Raw genomic sequence first — 14,286 nt, 5'->3', positions numbered from 1 at the left:
CTTTTCATGATGTCCGTGAGATTCTGTCTTTTCTGCCAACTCATTTCATTCTTAAACTATCCAACCTCTACTTCCTTAAACCAACTGGAGTGAGTCTTTGTTCCTTGCCAACAAAAAAGCCCCAGCTCAAGCCCTCATTAAGTCTGCAACCCAACCTCATGTAAACCAGAGCCTCAGGCTTTGTCATAAGTGCTGGCCAGTGTTCTGCCAGGCAGCATGGTAGGGACCATGCACACTCTGGAGTCAGACCACCTGGTTTAATTTCTAACTCACTTACTTTTTTCTGTGTGACTTTGGCAAGTTACTTAACCTCTTTGTGCCTCGGTTTTCTTATCTCTAAAATGGGAATAATTATAACTACCTTATTGCATCATTCTGAAAACTTAATGAGTTAATACAAGAACACTAGCACAGAGTAGCTCTTAGTAAGTGACAGCTAGTTTTATCACTTGACTTAATTGCAATCTTGACACTCCTCTTGCCGCCTATGTGTTCAGACACAGGCCCAAAGGACTCAGGGCAACAAAGTAGGAGAGAGTAGCCACACTGGTGTAAGGCATGCACCCACAAGGGAAGTCTGCAGTGTGGGCCATTGCAGCAGAGCCCTGTAGCAGCAGAGCCTGGCTTGTAGGAATGACCGGCAGTAATCCCTGCCACATACCCCAAATCAAGCATACAGTGATTTTTGTTCCAAGACCTTACTGAAAAAAGGGGTGAGATTCTTACTCTAATTTTTTGAACATATCAATGGATAAGAGGAAGAACTTGAAGAGTTGATGAACTTGAAAGTTGGTGTTTTTCCAAGATTTAATGCCTCAAGTATAATCTAGGGACTTCCCTGGCAGTCCAGTGGTTGAGACTCCGCACTTCCGCTGCAGGGGACACAGGCTCACTCCCTGGTCGGGGACCTAAGATCCAACCATGCCGTGTGGTGTGGACAAAAAAATAATAATAATTAAACAAAATTTAAAAAATAAATCTAAGGAATAGTCAAGGAGGTAACAGTCTCACTGCAGCAGGAGACCACTTTGATACTTAAGAGTCTCTTAGCAGAGACTTTTGTTATTCCAGATCCTTGGGGTTTCTTTGCACATAAACGAGGGCCAGTCAAGCTGGGATAGACTCATTCTCTGCTTCGGGACACCTTGCGTATATGCAGCTGGGAGCTTAACTAAGTTGCTTCACGGGAACATATTAGAGGTAGACCTAAGAGTCTGCTCAGTGAGAACCCCAAGCAGCCCCTCCATAAAACAGGGGTACTATGGGGCTGACACCTCTGGCAAGTGGGAACTGGCTGGCACTGTGTCACCAAGTTCAGAGACAGGATCCTGTTAAGCTTCTCGACTTTTCTAGTCTCTGTTTACAGCCAGCACTGCCCCTTAAGTTCCAAAAGGATAGAAATCATGTCCCTGAGACTGGAACTCTGCCCTGTTTCTTGGTCTCCTTTGCTAGACTGTGATGCTCCTTAGGCCTGAGACAGATCCCAGCCCCTCTCTCCCCCATTGGTTTATGGCCCCTGAAGGCTGAAACAGAACTGAGCTGGGAAAGTAGTTGGTGCTCAAAAACTATTTGGTGCATGTAGACACAGATGAAAGAATATGATAAAACTTCTTCTCCAGGGGCATTCACACACGCGCCCCCCCCCCACCTGTAACACTCTCTCAACACTTTGTTGCCTATTGAAACTATTAATGCTTTAGATCCCAACAAATATATAACTTCTCAGAGGAGTGAACCCAGGCTGGCCAATTAGCTAAGACCCCTTGTTATACTTTGATGCTGAACTCTGCAGCCTGTCATGATGGTTATTCATTAGTCAATTGTGTGATTATATTTTATATCACCATCCCCTTTCCCCCACTATAAGATTCATTATGGCTAGAAAAACATCAGTTTTGCTCACCATAGCCTCTTAAGTGTCCAGCACAGTGACTGGAACATAGAAAAATCGGAAAACAACATTTTCTGAGTCAATGAATAAATGAACAAATATAAAGACTGCACGCAAAAAATATGTTTACTGCAACCCTGAGTCATAAAATGATTAAAAAGCCAACAGTCAACTTTTATAGATCCAAGGTTGGCCAAAACCCAACTGGAGGAGAAATGGTTTAGGAAATACAGAAAAACTTTCCAATCATCTTTGTTAAGGGGATTTTTTAGCCAGACAATTATGTTCCCTTGTTCTCCTTTCAGCAAACAGGTTTCAGAAGGGAGGTGCATTTCCAAGATGTTTGCCAATTTTATAGATGGATTTTTTTTCTAGATCTGATGAGTGAATTCTGAGTTTTTAAAAAAGAAAAAGTGGTTCAAATAGAGTTTTAGCCCACTGAAGCATTTGTTTATTGTGACATTTTTTCTTAATTGCTTTGAGAAGAATAAAGACTTTTATCATATAATTGGAGTGATGTACCCCATCAGTGTCATATGGGTGTCAATCGTAAATGTACCTGCAAGCTTTTTGAGATGGGACTCAAAATCCTCATTGTTTCCTTTATTTTTATTATTATTTTTTATGTAGCATGAACCAAATTGCCCACTTCCCCCATACACATGTTATTTTGAAGCACTGTCCATGCTCAGCACAAATTCCATATATTAACTGCAATGTTCATATAACACACCAATACAGGGGTCACTGATCTCTCTGTAAAGAGAAGTTCAAATACCAAAATGGTCTTCTTTAGGGGATGGAAAAGGCATTTTCATGCATACATTTGGCATTACATAGAAACTACCTTCCCCAAGCATATACATTTTTCTCTCTTTTTTTCATCTTATTTATGTTATTCTGAGGGACTTGGATTCATCGATTTTTACTAATCTATGCCAGTGTTTTCCAACTGGTGCTTTATCTAAAGTAACGTCTTATCTCCTTTTTTGACAGGCTTCATGGTAAAGCCAGAGATTCAGTGAAAACCATTAATTCATCCCTTTGTTCAGCTGTTCGTTCATTCATCTGTTTGTTCAAATATTTGTTCATGTAGTCAAGAAAACTTGATTTAAAACCTACCACTTGTCAGGTATGGTGCCAGGCTTAGCATAGTGGTATCATGGCTCAAGATGTCCTTCATTTAACCTGGATGACGTTGATGGAGGTCTTCCTCACACAGTTGGCAGACACTGTGGTCCTTGTAGGGTTGGTCATTACCTCAATGCATCTCTCCTTTTTATACCAAAGCCTTGCATTAGGGATGCAGAAATGAATAAACTGGATGGTCTGACATCAGGTGGAAAAGGCAGGCAAGTCAACAGTCACAGCTCAATGTGACATGTGTGAAGATGGGGCTGAGCGTAGGTGTGTGTGTGTGAGAGTGTAGGTAAAGGGCACCCCTCCCATGCTGAGGATGTAGGGGTGGAAAAGGAAGGTGACATCTGAACTCAGCATCGTCAGACAAGTATGAGTGAATGTGGTGAAGGGAGAAAAAAGGGAATTTAAGACAGGGGATCAGGTATATCTGGATTTCCACAAGTTTGTTTTTTTTTTTAAGATATTTATTCAGCATCATGATCAGACTATTACATTTAGCAATCAACAGCATGGATGCAAAAAAACACAAAAAAACAAAAAAAAACTACACTAAAACCCTGTGTTGGAATGCTGTACACTTTCCCCAGAACAGAAACTAAAATAACCTGTTATACAATTAGTCACAAATACAGTTCTTGAGGTGTTTTTACCCATACACATGAGTATTGTCTAAAGCATGTCTTCCTTGTATCAGCTAGGCCCTGCCACCACTGTGCTTGGCTGAGTTCACAAATCTGTTGCAACCTGTGGCTTCCTTGTCACTTCTTGGCTCTCCTCTCCTGCTAAGCTTTGTTTCCTGGCAGTAATTAAAACCTTCTGCCACTCCCATAGCTGCTGCTGCTGCTGGAACTGCAATAGCCGCCTTGGTTTTGTGGTTTGGCAAAGTATTGGTCTCCACCACCATAGGGGCCAGAACCTCTGCTTCCAAAGTTTCCTCCTTTCATGGGTCCAAAATTTGAAGATTGATTGTTGTAATTGCCAAAATCATTGTAGCTTCTGACACCTCCAAAATTACTTCCACTACCACTACCAAAGCTGTCTCTGCCTCCTCCATTGTTATAGCTGTCATAGCCTCTGCTCCTTCCATAGCCACTGCCCTGGTTTCCATAACCCTGTCCATCACTTCCATAGCCTCTGTTTCCTCCAGAGTAACCAGGGCCACCTCCTCTATAACCACCATCATTACCAAATCCATTATAGCCATCCCCACTGCCACCATATCCACCTTCATCACAGCTGCCACCAAAGCCACCTTGACCACCGAAGTCTCCTTCACAACCAAAGTTGTCATTCCCACCAAAATCACCTCAGTGAACACCACCAAAGTTTCCAGAACCACTTCGACCTCTTTGGCTAGATGAAGCACTAGCCATCTCTTGCTTTGAAAGGGCTTTCCTTACTTCACAGTTATGGCCATTCACTGTGCGGTATTTCTGAATGACAATCTTGTCTATAGAGTCATGGTCATCAAAAGTTATGAAAGCAAATCTTCTCTTTTTGCCACTGCCTTGGTCTGTCATGATTTCAATCACTTCAATTTTTCCCAAATGTTCAAAATAATCTCTTAGGTGTTGTTCTTCAGTGTCTTCTTTAATGCCACCAGCAAAAATCTTTTTCACTGTTAAGTGGGCACAAGGTCTTTGAGAATCTTCTCTTGAGATGGCACTCTTTGGTTCCACAACTCTTCCATCCACCTTGTGTGGCCTTGCATTCATGGTTGCATCTACCTCCTTCACAATGGCATATGTGACAAACCCAAAGCCTCTGGAGTGCTTGGTGTTTGAATCCCTCATTACCACATGGTCTATGAGCATTCTCCTTTGCTCAAAATGGCTCCTCAGACTCTCACTTGTTGTTCCAAAGCTGAAAACTCTGATGAAGAGCTTCCACAGCTGTTGGGACTCTTTGGGAGACTCTGACTTAGACATGACAGCGGTAGACGGGGGAGACTTTAACGATGTTTACTTGGTGGCATCCACAGGCAGAAAGCAGAACACTATTCCTTTAAGAAGTAACATTGCTGCCCTGGATCCATCATGTCCCTTGATGCCAGGTCTTAAAAGCCCCAGTTCTTTCTTTCCTTTTAGGGGCTTAGTCTAGTAGAATGCTTGGCGAGGACTGAAAGTCAATTCTAGGTTGTCCAATAGGACTTATGGCAATTTTATCCCATATGTGCATTGTGCATGTCCATTATTTTATATAGAACTATAGATACGATCAATAGTTTCAAGTCATTTAGACAGTATTATTTTAGTTGGAGTTTTTTTTTTAATACAGCTGTAGGCTGCCTTTTATTTTTTTAACATCTTTATTGGAGTATAATTGCTTTACAATGGTGTGTTAGTTTCTGCTTTATAACAAAGTGAATCAGTTATACATATACATATGTTCCCATATCTCATCCCTCTTGCATCTCCCTCCCTCCCACCCTCCCTATCCCACCCCTCTATGTGGTCACAAAGCACTGAGCTGATCTCCCTGTGCTATGCGGCTGCTTCCTGCTAGCTATCTATTTTATGTTTGGTAGTGTATATATATCCATGCCATTCTCTCACTTTGTCACAGATTACCCTTCCCCCTCCCCATATCCTCAAGTCCATTCTCTAGTAGGTCTGTATCTTTATTCCCGTCTTACCCCTAGGTTCTTCATGACATTTTTTTTCTTAGACTCCATATCTATGTGTTAGTATATGGTATTTGTCTTTCTCTTTCTGACTTACTTCACTCTGTATGACAGACTCTAGGTCCATCCACCTCACTACAGATAACTCAATTTCATTTCTTTTTAGGGCTGAGTAATAGTCCATTGTATATATGTGTCACATCTTCTGTATCCATTCATCCGATGATGGACACTTAGGTTGCTTCCATCTCCTGGCTATTGTAAATTGAGCTGCAATGAACATTTTGGTACATGACTCTTTGAATTATGGTTTTCTCAGGGTATATGCCCAGTAGTGGGATTGCTGGGTCATATGGTAGTTCCATTTGTAGTTTTTTAAGGAACCTCCATACTGTTCTCCATAGTGGCTGTACCAATTCACATTCCAACCAGCAGTGCAAGAGTGTTCCCTTTTCTCCACACTCTCTCCAGCGTTTATTGTCTGTAGATTTTTTCATGATGGCCATTCTGACTGGTGTGAGATGGTATCTCATTGTAGTTTTGATTTGCATTTCTCTAATGATTAATGACATTGACCATTCTTTCGTGTGTCTATTGTCAATCTGTATATCTTCTTTGGAGAAATGTCTATTTAGGTCTTTGGCCCATTTTTGGATTGGGTTGTTTGTTTTTTTGTTATTGAGCTGCATGAGCTGCTTGTAAATTTTGGAGATTAATCCTTTGTCAGTTGCTTCATTTGCAAATATTTTCTCCCATTCTGAGGGTTGTCGTTTGGTCTTATTTATGGTTTCCTTTGCTGTGCAAAAGCTTTGAAGTTTCATTAGGTCCCATTAGTTTATTTTTGTTTTTATTTCCATTTCTCTAGGAGGTGGGTCAAAAAGGATCTTGCTGTGATTTATGTCATAGAGTGTTCTGCCTATGTTTTCCTCTAAGAGTTTGATAGTTTCTGGCCTTACATTTAGGTCTTTAATCCATTTTGAGCTTTTTTTGTGTATGGTGTTAGGGAGTGTTCTAATCTCATGCTTTTACATGTACCTGTCCAGTTTACCCAGCACCACTTATTGAAGAGGCTGTCCTTTCTCCATCGTACATTCCTACCTCCTTTATCAAAGATAAGGTGACCATATGTGTGTGGGTTTATCTCTGGGCTTTCTATCCTGTTGCATTGATCTATCTTTCTGTTTTTGTGCCAGTACCATACAGTCTTGATTACTGTAGCTTTTTAGTATAGTCTGAAGTCAGGGAGCCTGATTCCTTCAGCTCCGTTTTTCATTCTCAAGATTGATTTGGCTATTCAGGGTCTTTTGTGTTTCCATACAAATTGTGAAATTTTTTGTTCTAGTTCTGTGAAAAATGCCAGTGGTAGTTTTATAGGAATTGCATTGAATCTGTAGATTGCTTTTGGTAGTAGAGTCATTTTTACAATGTTTATTCTTCCAATCCAAGAACACGGTATATCTCTCCATCTATTTGTATCATCTTTAATTTCTTTCATCATTGTCTCACAATTTTCTGCATACAGGTCTTTTGTCTCCTTAGGTAGGTTTATACCTAGATATTTTATTCTTGTTACAATGGTAAATGTGAGTGTTTTCTTAAATTCACTTTCAGATTTTTCATCATTAATGTATAGGAATGCTAGAGATTTCTGTTCCTTAATTTTGTGTCCTGCTACATTACCAAATTCATTGATTAGCTCTAGTAGTGTTCTGGTAGCATCTTTAGGATTCTCTATGTATAGTATCATATCATCTGCAAACAGTGACAGCTTTACTTCTTCTTCTCCTAGTTTGATTCCTTTTATTTCCTTTTCTTGTCTGATTGCTGTGGCTAAAACTTCCAAAACTATGTTGAAAAAGAGTGGTGAGAGTGGGCAACCTTGTCTTGTTCCTCATCTTAGTGGAAATGCTTTCAGTTTTTCACCATTGAGGATGATGTTGGCTGTGGATTTGTCACATATGGCCTTTATTATGTTGACAAACATTCCCTCTATGCCTACTTTCTGCAGGGTTTTTATCATAAATGGGTGTTGAATTTTGTCGAAAGCTTTCTCTGAATCTATTGAGATGATCATATGGTTTTCCTCCTTCAATTTGTTAATATGGTGTATCACATTGATTGATTTGCATATATTGAAGAATCCTTGCATTCCTGGAATAAACCCCACTTGATCATGGTGTATGATCATTTTAATGTGTTGCTGGATTCTGTTTGCTAGTATTTTGTTGAGGATTTTTGCATCTATGTTCATCAGTGATTTTGGCCTGTAGTTTTCTTTCTTTATGACATCTTTGTCTGGTTTAGGTATCAGGGTGATGGTGGCCTCATAGAATGCATTTGGGACTGTTCCTCCTTCTGCTATATTGTGGAAGAATTTGAGAAGGATAAGTGTTAGCTCTTCTCTAAATGTTTGACAGAATTTGCCTGTGAATCCATCTGGTCCTGACCTTTTGTTTGTCGGAAGATTTTTAATCACAGTCTCAATTTCAGTGCTTGTGATTGGTCTGCTTATATTTTCTATATCTTCCTGCTTCAGCCTTGGAATGCTGTGCTTTTCTAAAAATTTGTCCATTTCTTCCAGGTTGTCCATTTTATTGGCATATAGTTGCTTTTTGTAATCTCTCATGATCCTTTGTATTTCTGCAGTGTCAGTTGTTACTTCTCCTTTTTCATTTCTACTTCTATTGATTTGAGTCTTCTCCCTTTTTTTCTTGATGAGTCTGGCTAATGGCTTATCAATTTTGTTTATCTTCTCAAAGAACCAGCTTTTAGTTTTATTGATCTTTGCTATTGTTTCCTTCATTTCATTTTCATTTATTTCTGATCTGGTCTTTATGATTTCTTTCCTTCTGCTAACTTTGGGGATTTTTTGTTCTTTTTCTCTAATTTCTTTAGGTGCAACTTTAGGTTGTTTTTTGAGATGTTTGTTTCTAAAGGTAGGATTGTATTGCTATAAACTTCCCTCTTAGAACTGCTTTTGCTGCATCCCATAGGCTTTGGGCCGTCGTGTCTCCATTGTCATTTGTTTCTAGGTAATTTTTGATTTTCTCTTTGATTTCTTTAGTGATCACTTCGTTATTAAGTAGGGTATCGTTTGGCCTCCACGTGTTTGTATTTTTTACAGATCTTTTCCTGTAATTGATATCTAGTCGCATAGAGTTGTGGTTGGAAAAGATTCTTGATACAATTTCAATTTCCTTAAATTTACCAAGGCTTGGTTTGTGACCCAAGATATGATCTATCCTGGAGAATGTTCCTTGAGCAGTTAAGAAAAATGTATATTCTGTTGTTTTTGGATGGAATGTCCTATAAATATCAATTAAGTCCATCTTGTTTAATGTTTCATTTAAAGCTTGTGTTTCTTTTTTATTTTTATTTTGAATGATCTGTCCATTGGTGAAAGTGGGGTGTTAAAGTCCCCTACTATGAATGTGTTACTGTCAATTTCCCCTTTTATGGCTGTTAGTATTTGCCTTATGTATTGAGGTGATCCTATGTTGGGTGAATAAATATATACAATTGTTATATCTTCTTCTTGGATCGATCCCTTGATCATTATGTACTGTCCTTCTTTGTCTCTTGTAATTGTCCTTATTTTAAAGTCTATTTTGTTTGACATGAGAATTGCTACTCCAGCTTTCTTTTGGTTTCCATTTGCATGGACTATCTTTTTCCATCCCCTCACTTTCTTTCTGTATGTGTCCCTAGGTCTGAAGTGGGTCTCTTGTAGACAGCATGTATATGGGTCTTGTCCATTCAGCCTGTCTGTGTCTTTTGGTGGGAACATTTAATCTACTTACATTTAAGGTAATTATCGATATGTAAGTTCCTATTCCCATCTTCTTAGTTGTTTTGGGTTTGTTATTGTAGGTCTTTTCCTTTTCTTGTGTTTCTTGCCTAGAGAAGTTCCTTTAGCATTTGTTGTAAAGCTGGTTTGGTGGTGCTGAATTCTCCCAGCTTTTCCTTGTCTGTAAAGGTTTTAATTTCTCCATCAAATCTGAATGAGATTCTTGCTGGGTAGAGTAATCTTGGTTGTAGGTTTTTCTTCTTCATCACTTTAAATATGTCCTGCCACTCCCTTCTGGCTTGCAGAGTTTCTGATGAAAGATCAGCTGTTAACCTTATGGGGATTCCCTTGTGTGTTATTTTTCCCTTGTTGCTTTTAATATGTTTTCTTTGTATTTAATTTTTGATAGTTTGATTAGTATGTGTTTTGGCATGTTTATCCTTGGATTTATCCTGTATGGGACTCTCTGTGCTTTCTGGACTTGATTAACCATTTCCTTTCCCATATTAGGGACTTTTTCAACTATAATCTCTTCAAATATTTTATCAGTCTCTTTCTTTTTCTCTTCTTCTTCTGGGACCCCTATAATTCCAATCTTGGTGTGTTTAATGTTGTCCCAGAGGTCTCTGTGACTGTCCTCAGTTCTTTTCATTTGTTTTTCTTTATTCTGCTCTACAGTATTTATTTCCACTGTTTTATCTTCCAGGTCACTTATCCGTTTTTCTGCCTCAGTTATTCTGCTATTGATCCCTCCTAGAGTATTTTTCATTTCATTTATTGTGTTGTTCATCATTTCTTTTTTCCTCTCTAGTTCTTCTATGTCCTTATTAAATGTTTCTTGCATTTTCTCTATTTTATTTCCAAGATATTGGATCATGTTTTCTGTCATTATTCTGAATTCTTTTTCAGGTAGACTGCCTATTTCCTCTTCATTTGTTAGGTCTGGTGTGTTTTTATCTTGCTCCTTCATCTGCTGTGTGTTTTTCTGTCTTCTCATTTTGCTTATCTTACTGTGTTTGGGATCTCCTTTTTGCAGGCTGCAGGTTCTTAGTTCCCTTTGTTTTTGGTGTCTGCCCCCAGTGGCTAAGTTTGGTTCAGTGGGTTGTGTAGGCTTCCTGGTGGAGGGGACTAGTGCTTGTTTTCTGGTGAATGAGGCTGGATCTTTTCTTTCTGGTGGGCAGGTCCATGTCTTGTGGTGTGTTTTGAGGTGTCTGTGGCCTTATTATGATTTTAGGCAGCCTCTCTGCTAATGGGTTGTGTTTTGTTCCTGTCTTGCTAGTTGTTTGGCATAAGGCGTCCAGCACTGTAACTTGCTGGTCATTGAGTGAAGCTGGGTGTTGATGTTGAGATGGAGATCTCTGGGAGATTTTGCCATTTGATATTATGTGGAGCTGGGAGGTCTCTTGTGGACCAGTGTCTTGAAATTGGCTCTCCCACGTGAGAAACACAGCACTGACTCCTGGCTGCAGCACCAAGAGCCTTTCATCCACACGGCAAAGCGTCTGCTAGTGTTGGAGGTTCTCCTGCAGAGGTGGGGGGTGGCTCTCTTTCACCATGGATACAAGGACACTGGCATCAGAAATTCTGGGAAGTACTCCTTAGCGTGAGCCCCCCCAGAGGCTGTCATTAGCCCCACTAAAGAGCCCATGTCTCCACAAGTTCTTTGACAAAAAGTTTCATGGTAAATGGCCAATACTTCTAGAATTGAAAATTGGGATATTTTTCACTCATCAAACAGGGCATGAGCCTGAAAGAGACTCATCATGGCCCTCCCTCTTCCTTTTCACTTCTCCACCCCCTGCCCAGGTTCTTCCTATCATCTTCCACGTGGCCTCCTCTGATGAGCTGCTTTGTCCAAGTGGGAACTCACTCTCTGGTGGTGCCTGGAGCACACATTCCATGCCTGTGTTTTTTCAACCAGCATAATCCCGGGCTGAATCCCCTGCCAGCCATCTGCTGAACTTGGCCAGCTGTGCAGATTCAGCACCTCTGGTAGAAGATGATGGCAAGTCTTCTGCAAACAGGAAGCACCTGACTAGTTCTGCTGATGCTGCAAAATGGGAAAGGCAGATAGACAGTCACCAGTTTTCAAACTGACAGCTGGAAATAAAAAAGGCGATGAGGCCAAATGTTCACTGGGACAGAGCATCCTGATGGGAAAGTTAAAATTGAATCAACTTAATGAGGAGAGGAGGTGGCTTTAGGTATATTGCTTATTGGAGTTCCATGCATAGGCAGATAAGACCCCAAAAGGTTGGCTTAAAAGATATTAAGGAAGTAGATAAGGCCTCCAGGAAGTCTCCTGTGCTTCTTATCTACATATAACATCACTTTATCAGCACCAATTCACTTGTAAGCCAAAATCTGAAATTCAGAAGCAGAGACTGCCTTTTCAGACAGCTTAATATCATAGGACCTAACTAACTGGGGACAGAAAGTGGGAGATAAAATAGTGTATAATGAGATCATCTGAGGTATGCAAATGAAATCCCACAGTCTTGTAATATTGTGATAGAAAAATATTTATGTAAATCATTATATTTATATGTGGAGCCTCAAAGAGCTGCCCCAATCCAGTGCCATATGAAATCATTCTCGGGCTATAGAGAATTCCAGGTATAGTTAGATCCTGATACAGAGTTGTTCCATTTAGTAAGACTTGAGCTGAATGCATCATATATTATGAACTGTGGCTGTACCCTTCCTGGAAAAATATAGACCTGTATTCTGAGAAATGTATTCCCTACTGCTCCAAACTTTCATTTAGCATGATGTTACAGAAAGAGGTAACAAAAGGGAAGAGAAAACCAGTAATTTTCATGAACCTACAATTTACCAGATCATGTTTTACACATACCTCCTTTAATCTACTTCTCATTCTTGCAAGAAAGAGAACATTGTCCTCATTTTACAAATTTGAACCCAAAGCTGGAGGAACTAAACGGCTTGCTTGAGGCTGAACAGTGGAAGAGTAGAGTATGGACCACCATCTCAGAAATGCTACAAGCAAACTGCTTGACTCTGTTCTATATGGGATGAATCACAGGTGTGTTCCAAGTACTACCTGGGTACAAATGTGCTTTTAAGATCAAGACCCAATAAACCTTAGTCCTCTCATCTTTATGATCCCACCCTTCCCAATAAGCCAAAATAAGATGTTTCCAATTCTAGGTGCTTACTTGTCCCATCTCTTATCTTCAAGATTTGTGACTTAAACCAGAACTTTCCATTCACAATTAAGCTTCTGGAATAGGAGGAGAGGTGGTATACATGCCCTTATTTGTGACTCTATCTCTTTTTTTTCTTTTCTTTTTTTTTTTGCAGTACGCGGGCCTCTCACCATTGTGGCCTCTCCCATCGTGGAGCACAGGCTCCAGATGCACAGGCTCAGCGGCCATGGCCCACGGGCCCAGCCGCCCTGCGGCACGTGGGATCTTCCCGGACCAGGGCACGAACGCGTGTCCCCTGCATCGGCAGGCGGACTCCCAACCACTGCACCACCAGGGAAGCCCGGCTCTATCTCTTTGATGTCATTTAATAACCAGATTATCTCAGAAATAGAAAAAGGGCCAATGAATGTCCAAGGACACAGTTATCTAACTTTCAGTTTAATCACTTATTTTATGTGGTTTCTTGCCTGGGACTCCAGGTTCATATTAAGAAAGTTCTTATGTGTGATCTTCATCACAAATTTGCAGTCACGATCTATTACAAGAGCTACCAAAATCCAGCACAAATGTTGTTTCCCATTCAGTTCCCACAGCAGTTTCTATGTATTTGGCTCCAAATCTTTCAATGAGCACAGTTCACTCCCTTCCCATTGGCCACTGGCCATCAGAGCTTCAGGTCCATTCACAGAAAAGGTCAGGTCCCGTCTTTGTATCTCTTGTCTCTCTGTTACCATATATATGGCTTATTTATTTCATTCACACATAATGTCTAATATTAGTTTCCCAACTTTTACTTTATATGTAGGAATAACAACACATAGTGTCTCTCCACACACCTTTCCATCTACAGTGAACAATGTATCTCTTAAAAACCAAGCCCCCAAAGAGGTCCATGGGTCAGAAATAGATCCAACATATGTTCAAATGACTACTAGGGCAGAATTTCAATCAAGAGTTTTCTGGAATCTAATAAGAACCTGCTATATAGCACAGAGAACTCCACTTTGCTGTACAGTAGAAACTAACACAACATTGTGAAACAACTATACCCCAATTAAGAAAAATATCTTTTGAAACTTATTAAATCAATCAATAAAATATTACCTTGCTAAATTAAAAAAAAGTGGGTTTATTGAGGTATACTTTATATAAAATAAAATTCACCCACTTAAATAAAAAAGAGTTATCTGGAATCATCTGTTTGCAACATGCTTTCCTATACAATGTTTTATCTTAATCTTATAATAATCTCAACGTGTAAGTATAGCAGGAGTTATTATTTCCATTTTAAAGGTGAAAAATAGGCTCAAAATAAGTAACTTATCCAAGGACTTAGTGCCAATGAATAGTGCAGCCAGAATGCAACTTAGATGTTCATTCCACTCTACATTGCTATTGATTAAGAAAAAAAAAAATAGAAGAAAGAAAACATTTTTCCATCTACTTATATTCTTTAGACATATAAATTCAACTAAGCTTTTCTGTCAGATGCCAAAAGCTAGAAAAGTTGTGTTATAATGGAAAAAATAGGCATGTAGAAGTCAAAACAGGTCCATGCTTGACTCCTAGACGCACTATCCATACCGTATAACCTCTGGGAAATTGACTCACCTCCCCAGGTCAGTTTTCTCAACATAAAATTAGAAAAGTAACACCTCCCACAAACAGCTCTTCT

General features: G+C 39.7%; 1 protein-coding gene across 1 annotated transcript; it reads right to left on the bottom strand.

The window, feature by feature from the left end:
* Positions 1–3,837: 3,837 nt before the first annotated feature.
* Positions 3,838–4,959, bottom strand: LOC309822074 (heterogeneous nuclear ribonucleoprotein A1-like; the record flags this gene model as incomplete). Its single annotated transcript, XM_082653734.1, is given in 2 exon segments — positions 3,838–4,338; positions 4,342–4,959. Coding segments are annotated over 2 exon segments (1,119 nt in total).
* Between the last annotated feature and the right edge of the window lie 9,327 nt (positions 4,960–14,286).

Source organism: Grampus griseus (genome assembly GCF_964374135.1).
Source record: "Grampus griseus genome assembly, chromosome: 4".
Classification (NCBI taxonomy): domain Eukaryota; kingdom Metazoa; phylum Chordata; class Mammalia; order Artiodactyla; family Delphinidae; genus Grampus; species Grampus griseus.
Note: the sequence above shows the minus strand (reverse complement) of the source record. Positions and strands in the feature narration are given on the sequence as shown.